This window comes from Ixodes scapularis, unplaced genomic scaffold (assembly GCF_016920785.2).
Source record: "Ixodes scapularis isolate PalLabHiFi unplaced genomic scaffold, ASM1692078v2 PGA_scaffold5__190_contigs__length_132052651, whole genome shotgun sequence".
Taxonomy (NCBI): domain Eukaryota; kingdom Metazoa; phylum Arthropoda; class Arachnida; order Ixodida; family Ixodidae; genus Ixodes; species Ixodes scapularis.
Genome location: NW_024609880.1, coordinates 95823299 through 95841849, shown reverse-complemented (window position 1 = coordinate 95841849; position 18551 = coordinate 95823299). Strand labels below are relative to the sequence as shown.

At 42.2% G+C, this 18551-nt stretch overlaps 1 protein-coding gene across 1 annotated transcript; it reads right to left on the bottom strand.

Annotated features, from left to right (window-relative positions):
• Positions 1-3578: 3578 nt before the first annotated feature.
• Positions 3579-16088, bottom strand: LOC120848712 (4-coumarate--CoA ligase 1). The gene is made up of 9 exons (XM_040220725.3): positions 15963-16088; positions 13982-14183; positions 12477-12580; positions 11108-11310; positions 8762-8930; positions 7768-8037; positions 7245-7389; positions 6603-6863; positions 3579-3706 (listed from the first exon to the last, which is right to left on the bottom strand). The coding sequence occupies exons 1-9, from the start codon at positions 16086-16088 to the stop codon at positions 3579-3581; spliced, it is 1608 nt and encodes a 535-aa protein (XP_040076659.1).
• Between the last annotated feature and the right edge of the window lie 2463 nt (positions 16089-18551).

The following is an 18551-nucleotide window of genomic DNA, read 5'->3' as shown; positions in this document are numbered from 1 at the left end:
TTCTCACGCGCTCAAAGTCCTTCTGAAAATGACTGATTTAGTAGTTTTCAATAACAATCAGCAACTTTCTAATTTGAATCATATGTCTATTTTCACTAGTTAAAAAATTAAATAACAAATTTTAAATAATTAGCTGGCTAATTAGTATGTTTTTGGCCATTCCTGACGTCCGCCGTGGTTGGTAGTTTGTTTCCGAAGACAGTTTCTTTTCTTTTTTTTAACGGCCTAATTCTGAGGATATTTGAATCTTCGCAAAAACACCCAGTATATATATATATATATATAAATTACGTAAAGCATTTGACAACGGCCCATATCTTTTTATTCTTGCATGGAGGTAAAAATATGCCTTGTTTAGAAACGCACTGCTCAATATGACGACACCATATATGTCAAAAAATGTCATTGCATACACGAACTCAGCTTTGTTACGTCACGGCGCGGTGGTGGCGCGTCGGGCGCACTTCCGGTCTGAAGCTGTGAGCGGAAGTCACCAGAAATCACCATGCGGGACGTGCATTGCTGTGTTCTTTTGGAAGAAGCCAGACAAAAATCCGCCTTCTTCTCGAAACACCATAGCTGGGGCTTTACCAAAAGATTCGGGAAAGTTTTGAAGGTTAGTTTTCATGTGTCTTCTGCCTGCTCGGTTCGTCCGAGAACGTGGATAGGTGCCGTAAAAAAGAAAAACCAGACGCCACCGCACATGGTGAGCACAAAGTGCTCACCATTGTGCGGTGAGCACTTTGTGTTAAATTCACCGATACTTGCGGCTGTCAGATTTATTTGTTTTGTCCCAACATGAACGCGGGAAACCCGGCAAGTTGTACTGTGGGCTACGTTCAGTGCGTCTTCAAGTTCAAACGGCCGCCTGATCGTTCGAAGTATCGTCTGCTCTTTCAAACGTTTCTGCGTCTGCTCTTTTAGACGACAGGCTGAAACGAACTACGTTCATTGTGTCTTTAAGTTCAAACAGCCGCCTGATTGTTTGAACTGCCGTCTGCTCTTTAAAACTTTTCTGCCTGTTTTCGTCTGCTCGTTCAAAGGACAGCGTCCAGTTGACCGAACATTGACCCGGTAATTCCGATAAGAAGTAAGTGCAGGCCTCAAAAGGCTAAAGTTTGAAGGTTGGTTGGGGTAAGTAGGCTCGGTGTAAACAGTACATACAAGGAGATGTTGATCATTTTTACCATGCAGTAGCCATCACCGACTTGTTATGCCTAATTCACTTGGGTGGATTCTGCTTGCGATTTTCAGTATCGACGTCGAACATCTCAGCTACGGTTCACGACATTGCAGCGCGAGCGATGTCGCGACTGAAAATAGCGAGCAGAATCTCATCGTGCGAATCAAGCTTTAGCGTCCAATCTGCGGCATCCGCGCGAAATGAATCGCCGCGTGTCAGATTATTCAAGCGAAGTTTTGAGGTGTAAGGAGCCTCGATAATTTCGCTGAGGCCGCTAAAGTAGTCAGACATCGCCAGGAAGGCGTAGAATCAACAATTCCAACGCGAAAAAGAGCACGGGGACTCACTCCGACGCCGACAACATCGCATTCCAAGTTTTTTTATGGGCGACGATAAGCTTCTTGCCCACACTCCATCGCGCATGCGCGGCGCCGGTGGCGTCCGCTAGGGGCGCTCCGGTTTCTTTGTAAACATTCATTGGTCTTATAAAAGAACACATAAAAAGCTTTAGATATGAAATCGAAAAAATTAAAATACTTTTCATTTCGTATGTTTCTTGTGCCTTGAATAATTGTACATGAAAAGCTAGCTCGATTCAAATTTGGTCCGTTAGTGTCAAAGGTGCAAGATTCAATAATTTCTATTTTATAAAATAAAATAAAAAAACACACTTGTTGAGAACTTTTCTTCCTGAAATCTTAAATCAGTTAAAAAGTTACAATTGTTATTTAAACGTTTCGAGACTTCAAAAGGTGTCACTCATGAAAGCTGCAAAAATGTCAAGACGTACCTTCAGCCCTTTCGAAGCCCAAAACTCAAGAAAACTTTTTTTCTGTAGTTATAATTTTAGTTCTGTTCTAGTTGCACATTATCTACCAACATATAAATGTATATTTTGTTTTTCAAAATATTTTGAGCACCGATCTATTTTCTCTTACAATTTGAGATGAACTCGCCCTTATATTTGTTAGTGTTGAGCTCGAACCGCATCCAAGCAAAATCTTTGGAAAGTAGCTTTGATATCAGCAGTGGCACCGTCATATGCCTCGTGAGCCATAAATAGTTAACCAAAATTCCATTTGATGGAACCAGAAAGTCACATCACTGGAGAGGAGAAGAGCTGCACTTATTGTAGCAGTGGATAATTGAGTTCGTTGACAGACCCCTTCTCTCTGTCTGTTAAGCTCGCTCAGTTCTGAAGGGTCCTCGACGCTGCTTTTAGCAGTGCCGCGTACTCCGAAGGCAGCTGTTGACGCTTTGCCTTCTTTTTCTTGGAGGTTTTTGTTTGTTTTTTTCGTTGAATCTGCTAGTTAGAGCGTTCTTTTTCCCGCTTTCCCAATTTCTGCCTGAAATCACTGCTTCCACGTAATTGAGCCTCTGGATTACAGGGGATTGTTGTCCACGCTTCAAGCTCTCTATAGCCTTCAAGGAAGCGCTTTCTCCAGTAGAACTTGCGGAGGGGAAGGGGGGGGGGGCGACATCATGGTGGCGGCAGTTTCCCGTTGACTAAGAAGCACCGAAATGTGTTGCCTCAGCTGAGCAATTTCTTGGTCTTTTTCAGAGAGGATACTATAAGGTTATTTGCACTGTGCAACGAAGACTTCAGCTTCTGGTAAGGCGTCATCGCCTTCCAAGTTGTCCTGTATCATTGCTTTTGACGGGGAAGTCAAGTCACCTCGCTGATGCAAGGAATTTGACGGTCAATGGGGCCAGAATCGTCGTGCCAGGTAACGTTACCTCATTCTCGAAGTCCCTGCTCGGGCACCAAGAGTGACGACGCTTGGAGGATCGTCAAGGTATGTATTTATTCAGACTTCGTTGAGGCGTGGGGATACCCGTTCTACATCCCACGCCCGATCTTCTTTCTTCTTTTCTCGATAGCGCGCCATCGTCACAGATGTACCTGAGGATTGCGTTTGTTTTATTTTTTTAAGGCGTCTTGTCAATCACAAGTTTCAGTGCCACAAATGCTACAGGTTTCAACTATTTTAGTATTATAATTTCTGCCAAGATTATGTACCGGTCGTTGCTTGCCTCAGCAGGCTCGCTGTGAATATGCCAGATCTTGCATGTGAATTCAACACACTCGCACAAGGAAAAAGACATGCATACCGTAACGTTTCATGAAAACATTAAAATACCTCGAAGTTTCTTGATTATGAGTGGAAAGAAGGTTTGTCATAAGTTTAGTGTCAGAATGACACAAATGCGCCCCTTTTTTATAACTGACACGTATCGTTGGTGTTATCATTTGTCTGGCAGTATTAAATACAGTATTGAAAAATGCCTAAAATAAGATAATTAGAAAGTACTTTATTACTCAGAAATTTATACAAGGACTCTATATTTTTTCTTACAATGAACTACAAGTTGCTTTCTTTTTTCAATAATCGTATTAAGTTGCTTGCCTCGCCGCAACCTTCCGTTTGAGTTCTTGTCTCAAGATCTTGCCAGCATCCGACCTGGGTAGAGACTCCATGAAGATAACTCCGCCATAGAGATGCTTGTATATTGCAGTTCGACCTGAAAATAATAGCGTATACAAAAGCGACAATACAGGTTGTTGTCTTTTTTTCAATATCAAGCAACACGTATACAAGGCCGTGACGTCAAACTCATACTGAGTGACCATGTGCTGTTATCTCTTGGGGACAAAAACCTAATACTCCACACGTAAGGGACGCAGTGAATAAAAGTGTGGCACAAGAAAGCATAATTTTCCTACTATATGACTGCAACAGCTGTAATATTATAGCTGACTAACGCAAACTGCGTCGTTAACTGCCGGAATACGCTATACATGACATTCTATATTACTGCTATTTGGATTGTTTCTAGTTCTGTCTATTATCATTTCAAACGTTATCTCGTTTCTAAACTTTACATTCACGTACCAGGGATCGTCATGAGCTACCTTTCTCCTTCTCCCTCAGAAGGTGGAGGCCGGTCCCGGTAACAGCAATCTTTACGACTTCTGCTACCCGTTGCAGCAGGCAATTTCGCGGTTTAGTGTGGAGGGCAGTTAGCAGGCAAGCCGTTTAGCCGTTGCGGGCCCTCGAATGTTTAAATATATTCTACACCAAATGCGATCAGCAGAAGCCTCAAAACGTCAGCGGTAACGTCACACGACTTGCAGGGGCCTTGCGGTATCAGGGATCCACACCCCAAAATCCAGATGGCCCTGGAACGCGCTTTACGCAGGTCCTATAGACCTTTCCAGCGGCAGTCTCGAACGAAGCGATTTACAGCGCGCGTCCCTGGTTTTGAGAGTGTACGTCAGTGTTGCCCGACTGCGCTGAGCTGTGGAGTTTCTCGTCAGTGGGCTGTAGCAGCCTGCGTAGGCGCGATTCCGGTCACTGGCAGCGGCTGAATTGCCGCGTTTTCTTTTTTATTTTATGTTCTGTGGCGAACATAATTTATAGAGGTCTTTAAGAAAGCAGTGCTCTATTTTTGGGAACAAAAACAAAGAAATGAAAGCTGTTTTGGTGAGTCCGTGCGCGACAGAACAAATGCAACTGGAATGTTTGTTTCATTTTATGTTCATCGTTTTACGGCACCGTACTCTCAGCCGTGTCAATCTATACAGGTCAAAATATTTGACCACACAGGATATCCGAACAACATGGATATACCCCGCCCATAACATGAAATTCAATGAGTCTCATCAATCGAAAAACGTATATTGTACGTACCCCACGGTGCCGCGTTATCCGAACAGGATTTGAGAAAGGTCTCAAATAACACAGCATATCCAATATACAGTGTCGACGATAGTCAATTCACGACAATCGGACGGAATCCGGCGTGTTTTGGGGAACATGTAGAAGAGAGCAGCTTTTTGCACAGCTTCAAATCAAATGAACGAACGTGTCTATCCCGTTCCCACACCCCGGACCCGACCCTATCAGCAATTTTTCGCGAAGACTCGAAACACAGCCGGGAAGGCTTTTTGGAGATTATCTCAACGGAAATAATCCTCCAAGAACGTCGAACTGCCTGCGTCGCGGGCTGCTTGACGTTCGCTCTCTTCGTTCGTTTCCTGCGAAGGCCAAGCAGGCTACGAGCCCTGGTATTCTCTGGTTCTCACAATGGAAGATAACACACAAAGGGTAAGCATCCTGAACAGGCGAATGAAGTAAAAACTTCCAAGAAAAGCCGGCGAACAACGAATGCACAATGCAGGTACGGTGTCACGCTGACCGGGTTTCCACAGCTCAGGCGGGTGCCAGAAATTTCTGGCTGATAGGGGTCGCTCGATTCGCAAAATGGCGGCGGCCAGAGCGCTCTTTTTGCAAAGGTCTATACACTGCTTCAGGTTAAGAGCAGGAAAAGCTCCTCCCCAAAGCCCTCCTCTCTTTCCACCTTAGCAGAGCGAAGTGTGGAGGGGACTCGCTTCCTCTCCAGCGTTCGCTCTGCTAAAGTTTTAAGAATGGGGGGCTTTGTTGGAAGAGCTGATGCTGCTGTTCTTAACGAGCAACGAAATTTATAGCGCCGCAACATTTCCAAACAGTTCATTCATCTTGCCTTAACGAATAATCTGTATGAAGTTAAAGAACTGGCTGGTTTTTATTAGAAACTTTATTGCATTCTTTGTCTTCGCAAGAGTCATACTTTAGAGGTACGCACGTACAGACACGCAGCATATTTGTTGCGTATCTAGTATGCTCTCATGAAGTTTATAATTGGAGCAATTTGTTTCTTTGTTTTCTCACTGATTAAAAAGATAATTGAGCAACTCGAACTAAAAATATGAGCCATTCTAAACACCCTGTTTCCTGTGGATAGGCCTCTAGGCAGCAACCAATATAGCACCTATTTTATTTCTGGGCAACGCGCGCAGTTCGTACTCAAAACTTTTCGCCGATGTGCGGGGCTCTTATATGTACCTCCTAGTACATACATGAGCTCCAATTTAAATTAGCTCCTCTTAGAGTCAGTGACAGCCTAAAACAATCAAGGGAGTGACTTATTATGCTGATGAGCCTTGTTTCGTAATTCATTCGTCGGTATTCTTATCAGCGAATGCAATAATCTCATTGGCTTCGGAGCGATAATGAGATGTTCGGGACTCGCCACGCCCCGCATTTCCTAAGCAGTCAGTGACAAATGACCCTTTTCGGGTCATTTGTAATAAATTATGTGTGACGGCGATTAGTTGGTCATCCACTGTGTTCACGCGTTGCGCACGAGCGCTTCGTCAACATTCGGACTGTACTTGGAATGAATTCCAAACGAGTGCTGCGTCAGTGCTCGGCGCGAACTCGGAACCAATCAAGGGCTTCACGCCGGAAGCGATGAGACCAACTAATGGCGGCTGCGCATAATTTATGCATCATTTAACAATTTCGGAAAGGGTCAATAGTTGAAACGTAAATTTACGTTTACTTTAGATCTTGGAAATATTTTGAAGGTCATATACCAGCAACGAGCTGCTTCAGTTCTTTAGCGACGACTTCGTGTTTCTCTTTGCAGACATCTCGGAGGACGACGCAAGCTGCTGGAGCCTCCCCGTACTTGGCGCTGGGAAGACCGACCACCGCGACCTCCTTGACCGCGTCGTGACTCAGCAGGATTTCTTCCAGTTCTGCCGGAGCAACCTGATTGTCCATACACTTTATCATCTGCTTCAACCTGTCCACTATGTACAGGCGCCCCTCGTCGTCGAGGTAACCAAAGTCCCCTGAAAGCAAAAAGCTATTTAATCGACATTTTTTTAGCGTCATACAAACTCTGGAAGTGTTTTACAATCCCTAAACACATCCCTTATTTTCATACTGCGAAGCTCGTGTGAGCCGGTTGCGATGCTGTAGATTTTATTTTTATTTTTATTATTCGCGTTCCAGATAATCTACACTGAACTGGAAAAGGCTGCATTTGTGCGGGTTCTTTAAGGCCAAACTGTCCAAAAAGTGTTCAACGAAAAGCCGTTTACAAGAGACTTCTTTCCAAAAAAGTTCAATGGAAGAACATTCACCAAACAAAAATACACCGCAATAAAGAAATATCAACTTCCATAAAAATGCTCACAGCAAAAATAATGTCCATGTTTTCGGCCTCATACCTGTGCGGAGCCACCCATCGCCAGTCAGTACGGCGGCAGTGGCTTCGGGACGCCTATGGTAGCCTTTCATCATGCTGCTGCATTGGACGCAAATCTCACCGCGTTCACATGACGCCATCGTTTTTCCGCTGGCAGGATCAACAACCTAAAATAAAATTTTAAAATATAGTTTTTTTTCAGTTTTTTTTTTTTTCTTGTACTATTGTTTCTTTAGTCTTGATTTACTGGTATATGCTTCTGAGCTTTCTCAGCTAATGTTATCTTCAATATTTTGTACTTTTCGATTAATCTCCAAGTCATGCGCACAACTGCTGTTAAATACTCGTGCTAACGAAGTGTTTTGTTTACGTTTGTAATAGTTGTTCTTTCTTATATTATCTCACCAAGACTCTGAGTGAAAACGGTTAACACGCTTCTCAAAATGATTTTAAAAGTGTACCATTGTTCACTACAGCAATTGGGAACCATGCAGTAAACAAAATAATGGTTCCACCCCATTTACTCTGTCACGTGATGCCATCACCTTCACTTTGCAGCCAGCGACTGGAAAACCGACGTTGTCCGTCCCTTGTCCCAGAGGTGCCGCGCTAACGTATCCAAGTGCTTCGGTCAGCGCGTAGGCGCTTGCCGATGTTTCGTTGCCGAACAGCTCACACAGGTCTCTGGTGAGCGACTTGTGGAGCGTGCCTCCTACGAGGTAGATGTGTTTCATTCGTGGGACTCTCTTCCCCTTGGCCTTCGCTTCGTCAATGATAGCTTGCATCTTTGTGGTAAATATTAATAGTGTTGACACCTGCATTGCAAAAGAAACATCATGGTTATTAAGCACAATATGCAAAATACTAATATTTTACAGTTCACAACGAAGGTTCATACTGCTGCCGGACTTTGCGGACACCTTTGTGAGGAAACAAGGAAAGTAGTTGGGCTGTTTGGTGGTACATACTGTTTGGTGGGAACAGCGCACCAAAGACGTAGGACCAGGACGAAGAAATAACAAAGAGCGCCCTCTCTGTGTGTTTCTTCGTCCTGGTCTCACGTCTTTGTTGCGCTGTTCCCACCAAACAGTTTGTGAAGAAATATTAGTCTAACTACGGAATCCTAATTGCGCGACTTTTAATTTTACGTTTTAATAAAATATTTACAAAGAAACAAGCATGAAACAATAGGACTCGTGGTCGAAATGATAACAGGGAAACCTTCAGACGTTTAGTATTTCTTGAGCATTAAAAAAAAAACGGGCGGCTCGTAAAAACCTTATAAAAGCAAAATGTGTTCCAATGGGTGCACGAAATGTATGAATAAATTTGCACGATTCTGTTTTAAAAGAAACATACTGCAGCCGATTACAGACGCTCACAGCGTGGGAACGGCAGTCGATAGAGGGCAATGAGAGTATGCTGGAGTCCGGGAAACCGAAAGAAACACCCCATCATTCTCATTCCTCCAGTGACTACAGTAAAGCAACGCAAAAACATAAACTTAACTAGCGCACTCATCCTAGTCATCGTTCTTACTTCATAGGTTTCAAGGTCCTTCAAGAAGTCTTCAGTTGACAAGCAGGGCTCTCTGAAGACGGTCGTGACACCCGTACACATGTAAAACACGTTAATTAAAAATCCAGAGCCGTGGGTCAGAGGATTTAAGGTCAGAAAGACGTCGCCTTCAACCGTTGGCATAAAAGAACTGAAATCAGCAAAGAACAGGAACTGTTAAACAGGCTGTTGTTCTTTTTGGTGGCTGAAGAAATGATAACAAGGAACTGAACCAGACAGGCCGGCCGAGATCTAGAGCGTATGTTATTGGGTTTATTAATAACTACACGGTTACATGGCGGTTATTGTAATAGTCTTTGTCCTTGTTATTCCTTATCGATTCGCATTGAGAAAATCAAATATAAAAAGGGTCATTTTTAAACAGTTGATACATTTGTCATTTTGTTTAAGGTCTTGAGGTACATCCGCACGTGCGACAACGAAGCCACAAATTGTCTCCTCCCGTTTTCTTTTTTTTTTTTTTTTCTTTTTTTTTTTTAAGTACGCACTTTACAAAACAATGTATTTGCGCTAGGGCAGAGGATATAATAGTGAATAAATTATACATAGCTTGGCGGGTTTTTTCAGTGCCCCTGACAAAGTCGTTGATGCTTTTCTTGCACTTGATGACAGATTCCCTATGGCCGCTGTTAAAGTTTTAACCTACAGGGTTTCGTCATAACATACTCAGCCCAAGCATTACCGATGTCCTGATCAATTATAACAATTTTGGCTCGAATTTGTCACGATTCAATCTTTGCATATGTCAAGATTTACACGCTCTTTTTTATTGTGAAATTGTCATGAAAGAGTCAACAGAGACTGACACGACTTCTTATTGTTGTGGATAACCGAATAAAGTTACTGATTATAAACTCAAAAAACGATTGCCCGATAAAGGAATCTTTTTCATCGCACACTGTCAAATTAATATTTTAGTTATAAGGATTTGTCAGCACCAATTGACACTTCACAACTTTGTAAGTACAATGAACATCCGAATATCCTGCTCTAACAGCTGACACTTTTATATTTCTTGTACTTGATCTTAATCCACTGCATTTCGCAATAATGCTTCCTACACTCGCAAAATCTCTAATCAATAAATTAAGAATGGAGTTCCTACTTTTTTACGATTTTCGCCATAAACGCTGCGTTCAGGCAAGTTAGATCACATCAAAATAAGCCATGAAACTCAAACACTTACACTGTATTTTTTTGCATTTCTAAATTACGAGGGATGGGCGAACGCTCAGTAAAACATCTGGTTAAACGGAACAGTTTATAAATACGTAATAATCATGGGCAATTTTAATATAATGAGACAACTAGCTGAAAAAGGCTATCCAATAATTGTATCACCTGAATTTAACGTTCAAAATTTTTAAAATCAAACAAAACAATAAAGCATCTGTTTAGCGTCCTCGCACACGCAAAATGCTCCGTTTTTTTGTGTTTTTTTTTCTTTTCTTTGTTGTTCTATATTGAAAAATCTACATACCGGGAAATACAAAGACTTGCTTTTTTATATATATAGCGAAAATAAATTATGCTTCGCCGAACAACGGGTCTGCGTTTAAATGTCACACCAGTTGTGAGGGACCAGATGTTCGTAATAAAAGAGGAGAAAAAAGAAGTCAGTTGTTAGTCCAGCGGTATGTATTGTCGTTTCTTTGTGTGTATGTTTATTCTAGTTTAGCTCGCCTTATCTAAAGTATGAACCAATTAGCTCAGTTTAAGCCGGTTACAGATGCGAAAGTTTTGGAATTTACGATGTTCGAACATTTTTAGCGAGGAACAGGGGCCCGTTCCCAGTACCGGACCGACGCCATCCGTCTTCATGCATGTATTCAAACGCGTTGTATGCCGCAATTGTCACCTTGAAAGTTACTGAAACCTTGTTTGTTTTGTTTTGTTTTCTAAAATATTGAGGCCCTTATAAATTTATAAAATCTGGTGTTTAATTGTGACCACTTGAGCTAATTTGCACAATGCGTAGATTCAGGCACGTAGCCAGGATTTTGATTCGGGGGGGGGGGGGGGGGGGGGGGGGGCGTTATGACAAAAATGTTGTATGAGAGAGAGCGGGAGAGGAGGCCCCAGCAACATGTAAAATGCCACCCCCCCCCCCCCTTCCTGGATACGTGCCTGCATAGATTTATTGTTGGAGCGATAAAAACACAATTCGTTTGTCCCCGAAGGCCTCTTGACTCAGTTACATTGTTGAGTAAAGTCAAGAACAGGAATTTTTATAGGTACTGCATACAAACAAGTATCCGATAACTTGAGGCTGACAATATTTGCTGAACATAAAGTCAAATTACGTACCAAAATGAATGAAAAGAAGATACGAACGCCATGTGAGAAGCCTCGACACCTTTTGGTAGTCCAGTAGATCCAGATGTATAGATAACAGCGATCACGTCATCCGTGTTTTTGCTAGGACAGTACTCTTTGAAACAAGACTCTGAAAGCTGTTGAAACTGGTTGATGTCCGTAAAACCTGGTAGATCTCCTATGCAGAACATTTCCTGAAAGTAGCTCAATCTTCGTGAACGAGACTCAGAAAAAAGGCATTGCGATTCTTAACTTGAGTGACAGCTAAATAAGGTGTTTGGCAGGATCCTTTAACGAATTGTTTTAAAATATTAAGGTGTGCTACTTGGTTAAGCTTAATGAACAATTAGTAGCGCAAGAAAATAGACAAACAAGAACACGAAGAATAAAACTAATTATTCGTTAGTTTTTTATACAGCAGGAGTTTAGTCTGCCAGAACATGGCGACATTGTCAGCCAATGTAGATGAGCAATTTAGCCAGTGCAGTAAGTCTGCTAGCCTTATGTATTTAACATGCATCTCGCAGTAGTCATACACAACCGCACGCCATTACGATGCTTATCCAGATCGAGACGGGCAGCAGTTCCAACCTATGATCCCGAGTTCTGCAGCGCGAGCTTTTACTCCACGTGTTCCAAGCTGGTATGCGCTTGCCCACTCGGCCAGTGATCCCCAACGAACACGAAAACGGAACAAGGGCTAACTCGCAACTGTCAACCTAATGAAGAAAAGGATGAAGTGAAAATAGTGTTCAAAAGATGAAAAAGACAATTTCTTATTTTCAAACTTCTCTTTTTTTACTGTTTATTTATTTTCTATCGTATTTTACTTTCTTAGTTTACTACCTTATTTTCTTATATCACAATATTTTACTATCTTATTTTACTATCTTATTTGACCATCTTTTTGTTTTGTCATTTCCCTCTTTTGATTACTATTTTCTCTTCGTTCTTCCCTTTTGCATTGAACCTACGGTTGTTAGTAAGCGCTTGTGTCGTCTTCGTGTTCTTGTCCGCGTGTCTCCTCTGCGCTATTCGTTCCTCATTATCCTTTAAAGAAATTAATACCCAATGCATTTGATCACCATCGTACTGACTTCGATGTCAGCACCTTTGAAACCATCTTCGTATAGTTTTGAAAAGGGACACAAGATCTTTGTTATTGGTTCCGTTCTGTTTGTCGATTTCGATGCAAGTGGTCCATCGAGATTGAGCACCGAATTAATTTCAACTCTAAATATTATGGTAGGTATGCTTCGTTGAACAGCTGATGCGAAGGTTCGTATTGAATGAATTGCTATACTTTGTGACAAAAGCTGGCGTCTCAGTAGATGATTTGGTTCACGGTTGACTCACAAACCTCAAAACGATATTCTTTTTCAACTTCCAATAGTTTCGATGCCCCGCTTTTGTCCGCTAAGGCGAAGCGGCAACCACTGTCCTTGATTTCGTATAGCAGCTCCCCTGAAATAGAAGCACAAACAAGGTCACACTCTATATTTATCGAAACGTTAAAGGGAAGGTGAACAGGTTGTTGAAAAAAACGAGTTAGATGTGAATTTTAGAGTATCTTTATCCCGCGAATCTGAATATCCCGTTCATTTTCCCCGAAGATGATTAAACGTGATAAAACACGAAAGACCTCCGACCAGTCGATACGTCACAAAAGGATCTCTCGGCCGCCAAGCGCGTGTCGTGCGTGTGGACAGCGCGTGCAATTGTGAACTTGCCAGGTATATTTCCCCGTACAGACACCAGTCGCGACGTCCTTTTCTGACGTTATCGAAAATAATAAGAGCGCGCGTGCATAGCTTTGATAGGCGCTAAAGATGCGCGAGAGCGGAGATTCCAAAAACTTGTTTTCTGACGTAAGGCTCTGGTAAGGAGGGGCTTCGGAGGTACACTTAAAATGATCTTCTGCAGCCTTCGTGCACCAAAATGAACAATGATCTCAATATTCGTGATCCGGGAGGCCACATGAAGACGATTTAAGTGTTATTGCTCAAATTCAGAAGAGCTTTAGCTTCCCTTTAATTAAGGTATATTTCCTACGGTGGCCCTCCCTGATTACAATTATTCAATAGTTTGCATAAAGAGACCTCGCTCTTCCAGTGAAATTTCTTCGACAATGGAGTAATTACATAAAGATAGATAGTTACCATAAAATCCGAAATTATACCGTTCAATTTGAACTTCCATTTGTTTTTGTTTTTTCTTATTTTTTGTTGTTTTCTTAATAATAAGTCTATGGCGATCTTAGGTAAATCGGCTGCTGTTTCTTTTATAGGCACTTTGAACACGCGACAGATGGAGCGCCATTGCCCACCCACTCTTGTCTTAACAAGATGCCGAGCCACTGAAAAGGGCGTCGACGAACCTCCACAACCGCCTATGCTGGAGAGAAGGACACTGTAGCACCTAAAGTGACAATAGCCTGTCCTTCTGTAGTAATGATGAAGTAAAGCGAATCAAAGAAGAGGAAACAAAAGTTGAAGGTCGGTTACGGCGGCGCCCATGCATAGCTGCCTGAAAGCTTCAATAGGTCCACCCTATTAGTTCCGTTCAACAACGACCTAAAATACTTCTTACTGAGCTCGTTGATGATGATATAAGTTTAGAACGAGTTATATACGTAAAGACAGGGGACGGGACAACACATCTTTCATGTGTTGTCCCGTCCCCTGTCTTTACGTACATAACTCTTTCCAAACTTAGATCTAAAATATGACAGTCTTTTTGAAAGGTTGCTTGATCAAAGCGACCCGAAGTATTTTCTCAAGCTGGTTACCGTGATGGCGCAACATTGAACCACCGGGTACAACACACGTGGGTTCAGAGCAATTTATGTGGAAATATGAACTATACTTGTGACGAGGGTAGGCCTAGCAAGAACCACTGTGCCACCGACGAATACCACTCCAAGTACTGCTGCTACGTTTTCCACGGTGTTAGAGAGATGAGCGCAGACGTAACTGCCGGGCCCCAAGCCACTACGTTGAAATCCCATGGCATGTCGTTGTATCTTTTTCAGTAGTTGTTTACCCGTCAACTGCTGCTCGTCGTCAACCTAGAAAAGGGTATGAATGGAGAATCAACAAAACTTAGCTCACGTCTTAGTTAGTTGATTACATTAATATTGAACACATATATCTACAACTTTGCTTTAATTTGTACTTCACAGCGCATAAACGTATCACAAGCACAGACAGAAAAACATACACACACCGCTGTTTTTCTGCCTGTGCTTGAGTGAGTGCTTGCTTGTGAGACGTTTATGCGCTGTGAAGTACAAATTATGGAAAACCAACTAGCCCCAGCAGCGGTGTTAACAAGCTACATCTTGGCGCACCCGTGTATGTTAACCGCATTTTATTTCAATTGGATGAGTTTAAATACTCTTTATTTACTAAGTTGGCAGCTACATAAAAATTGTATTGCCTGCAACGCACCCCCCCCCCCCCCCCCCCCAATATTGTGCTTGAAAAATAAATAAAAAGTTCTACATAAAGCTGTGCGTTGTGGTGACCAACAACGTTATAAAATTTTGTCCAAAATATACGCGCCATCCTGAAAGACCTTTTCAAGGATGTTTGCAGCATAAAAGTTGCAACTATTTACGTACCTAAGAAGCGTTTTAGTCAAGTCGCTCCTCAAAATGATGCTCCTGTCAGTACGTACGGCTCTTAAAAAGATTGTTATTTAAAATTCCCAACTATATAATGTCGTCTGTTATATTAACTACATAATAAATGTTATAACCAAGTTATACTATGTGATTAGTTTAGGTACCTTCTACAAAAATAAAATGACGCTGATCCAAACGCTATTTGTGCCGTAGTATTATTCCAAACACTTTTAGAACGCTCAGTAATTATATATATCCTATTGGTATTGGCTAGAAATATGTAGTGTATTTTAACTATTTTGACTCAAGTTCATACCTACTACAAGAATAAAACGTGGGTTCCTGGTCGACTTGTAAGCCAGCCTGAACAAAGTTCTAAAATAGGTCATCCTCTAGTCGCCCATAGTCAAGACGCTACACTTCTTCCAGGGCTATTTTCTGTGTGTTTACTTCATGAAGTAAACATTATTTAGATTTTGTAAAATAACAGATTGGTTAGATATATTCTTGTTGCTTATACGCCAAATTAAAATATGCCTTTCTCCTAACAATTTGCTTTCCTTCGCCACGTGTAAGTTTCAGTTCACTTTTTACTGCAATTTTGATGAGTAAAAATTTCGTAATGTATGAGCTATAAATCAAACAATTCACATTTTGTTCTTTCCTTCCAATCATTGTCTTCTTTATCCTTTCTTTTTTTTTTTTACAATGTAGGTTCTACACTTGTCAACTATACGAACAAAGTAGCAATATTACTACAGGAATAAATGGAATCTTTATGCTTGTTTACCTAACAACAAAAACGTCACTGATATTTTTTTTTTTTTTTTTATAGTAAGCCTCTGCATTGTGTGCAAATTCTCACCTTGCATCGCTTCCCATTGTCGCCATTTTCCGAGGACCCCGTCCAGCACGATCAACATTGTCAGCACCTATCTTTGCGCAAATGTCGTCTTTTTATTAATGATTCTTTTATAAGCACCCGTAGTATGGGGCGAAAAAAACGATAAAAAATAATACCGCGACATCATTCCAATGTGTTCTGACGGGCTGGAGCATGTACAGCTGTCCTGCGTTTGTAGCTCGCAAAAAAAAAAAAAAAAGAAAACCCAGACGACGCTTGTTACTCAAAAAAGGTTCACGCACAAGTATTCGCTCTTCAGTGTCCACGATGGAGTTTCCTTTAAGCCGTGTTTCGATTCGACCAAAGGTCCAACTCACCGCGACAATTGTGTCTCCAAACGTGGACAATCTCTCCCGAATAAGCCTGGGGGCTGAGTAGTTTCCCACGTCGAAGTCGGGAAACGGGGAGTGCACAACACCATCCACGATGCGTGTGGGCGCCATCTTGCTTTTCTGTTGTAAACGGGTAAGGTAGGAGGTTGAAAGAAAGAGAACGAAAGGATCTAGAGCCGAAAAATGCCGAGCTTCCTTAAAGGATAACTGCAAAGAAAAACTGATTTTTTTTTTAAACAGCCTAATTAGGAGAAGCATGTCAAGAAAACAAGTTTTCCGCGAGAAAAAAAAATTTACAGCAATATTTATTGCGTGAGACTGATTTTAGTTTGCGGCTATTTCGTCCGTTTTAAATTGCGCGCCACGAAGTTGGTGTTACGTGACGTTTACCTCAATTGACTGGCTAAGAGTTTGATTGACAGCTAAGATCTTGGTAGTTAAACCTTTGTTATATGTTGTAATTTCCTTTTGAGCGGCATATTTCTACGTTCAAAGAATAGCCCATGCAATGAGAGTTATTATTTGTTACAAAATGTTTACAAGACGGGCACTTCCGTTTGGATTCATACCCATAACAAACAAGAGCTTCGCCATTCTTTCATGGCCGCCGATGCCTCTGCTCCCGCCTGTCTCGCCTACGGCGCAGACCGCATGGCTCGTTTTTGCTCGCGATTCAGGCCATAGAGTTAATATAATGTACGCTAGAGGTTCAGCTGGTGCTAGTGTCCATGCGACTTCCGTGACGCCAATTGAAGCAGACAGCAACCAGTCTACTTTTGCGGTGCTCCTATGCATTCCTATGAGAAAACGCGCGTGCATTTTGTTTCTTCACCGGAAAATAACACGAAACACTTTGGTTATTTGGGTCGTACCGAATAGTATGAACCCTGATTAACATCGTAAAAGTGTAATTACTCTAGTTGGCGCATTTTCCTTCATCAGTGATTGATGTTTAACTCCGCTACATTTCAATTCCAAACGTGTGTTCCGCAGCACGTATGTAAAAACAAGCGACTATTCAAAGCAAATTACAATCGAAAGGAATATACAATGTGCTCAAGGCTCGCCAGCATTCCGGTGACGCTTATATATTGATAATATAGGCCAGTCCTGTCCTGTCACTATATGAAAATGATCCCGTCTTGCATGAGCGGATAAAAACATTCAGAACGTAAATAATGAAGCATGTGGGCTATGAAAGGTGTCTCTTCGTATTGTTTTCACTGCCAGGCAGCTTTTATCGGGCACTTGTTCTCAAAGATTTCTAGCGTGCGGGTGAATATTTGAACGTTGAACAAGCATCTTCACACAGAGCAGGAAGAATAAAGCTGTACTTAATTAAAATCGGAATATATTACGTGGGCTTGAATTTATTTTGATGGTACATGCACAAGCAATTACTGATCTAGTGTTACTGCGTAGTTGTTGCCCTCTCCCCTTAATATTTCCAGATGTCCTTCGTTCGATTTGCACGTACGTATATCCCTCATGCTGAATAGCGCCGACGTCGTGTTCGCGCTAGGAGTGTCCGACAGTGCTCATAAATACACGTACGAAGCCGTTTTTACACCGTTTTCAATGCGATGAACTTGAAAGAAAAACGCCGTATCTGTCCAATTATTTAATCGGCCTCATTGAGAAATGTCCCAAGCTACCTAGTATGTACGAATTATTCGGGATATTTGCTCTTATGATCGAGCGCAGGGAGAAAATAGACTGATCTTTTCCCATAGAAATGCATTACAGGAAGTCAATTTTTGACTGGTTGCTGCCTGCTTCAATTTGCGCCAGCACACTAGCGCCACTTGAACCTCTAGCGTACATTATAATAACTCTATGATTCAGGCGCGTCGGCGTCAAACTCATTTCCTGCGCGCGGGCGCGCGTTTTCGCGGTAGCGTTGGTTTCTAGCCGACCCAAAACAAGAGGCGCGCGCCGAGGCGTCGAAGCGCCTCTCGCCCAATGAGGGTCGGTCGAACTCTCACGTGATCCTGCACAGTACGCTGTTTCGTATTCAGCACATTTCAAAGTGTTCAAAAGCATTTTTATTTTCCATCTGAAAATTGAAAATGAGTTTCTTTTGACAGACAAACCCGTTTTTTTACTTATCTGTTCATTTAATTCTCTTTTTGTAGTATTTGCGTCAACAATTACATCGCGAGTTGAGAATTCTGTTATCTGGCAACGCTGATAAAGCGCGGCCGGCGGTGCTTGGCTTTGTCTGCATACGGGTGCCCCCGCGACAGCTTCCGCGCGAGCGTTCATAGCGCGTCGCGTTTTCGCGTGCAGAAAAACGCGCCATGCGGTCTGCGCTTACCTCGACTAGTCGTTTCGCCGAAGTGATTAGTGTTTTGTGTAACCCAGGTGTTTTAGTGAGACTTCCTGAAGCGAAGTAGTGTGTGTTTAGCAGCTGTCACCAGTGTTAGTGATAGCAAGATACGCGGGGTTCTGGCTTTCATAGCGCGGTTCGTTTTCCTCTTTGCTTCCTTAGTGTGCTTTTTTTTCTTTTGTCGTTTTTTGCTTGCGCGTGCACATGCCGGTTTTTTTTAGATGTCAGCTCCTGTAAAGCGGCGC

Coding starts and splice junctions, on each gene's coding strand:
- LOC120848712 (XM_040220725.3), bottom strand. CDS start 16,088: ATGGCGCCCACACGCATCGTGGATGGTGTTGTGCACTCCCCGTTTCCC. Junction 14,184..15,962: donor TTGGAGACACAATTGTCGCG/GTGAGTTGGACC, acceptor ACCCTTTTCTAG/GTTGACGACGAGCAGCAGTT. Junction 7,390..7,767: donor TCGCTGGCTGCAAAGTGAAG/GTGATGGCATCA, acceptor ATTTTATTTTAG/GTTGTTGATCCTGCCAGCGG.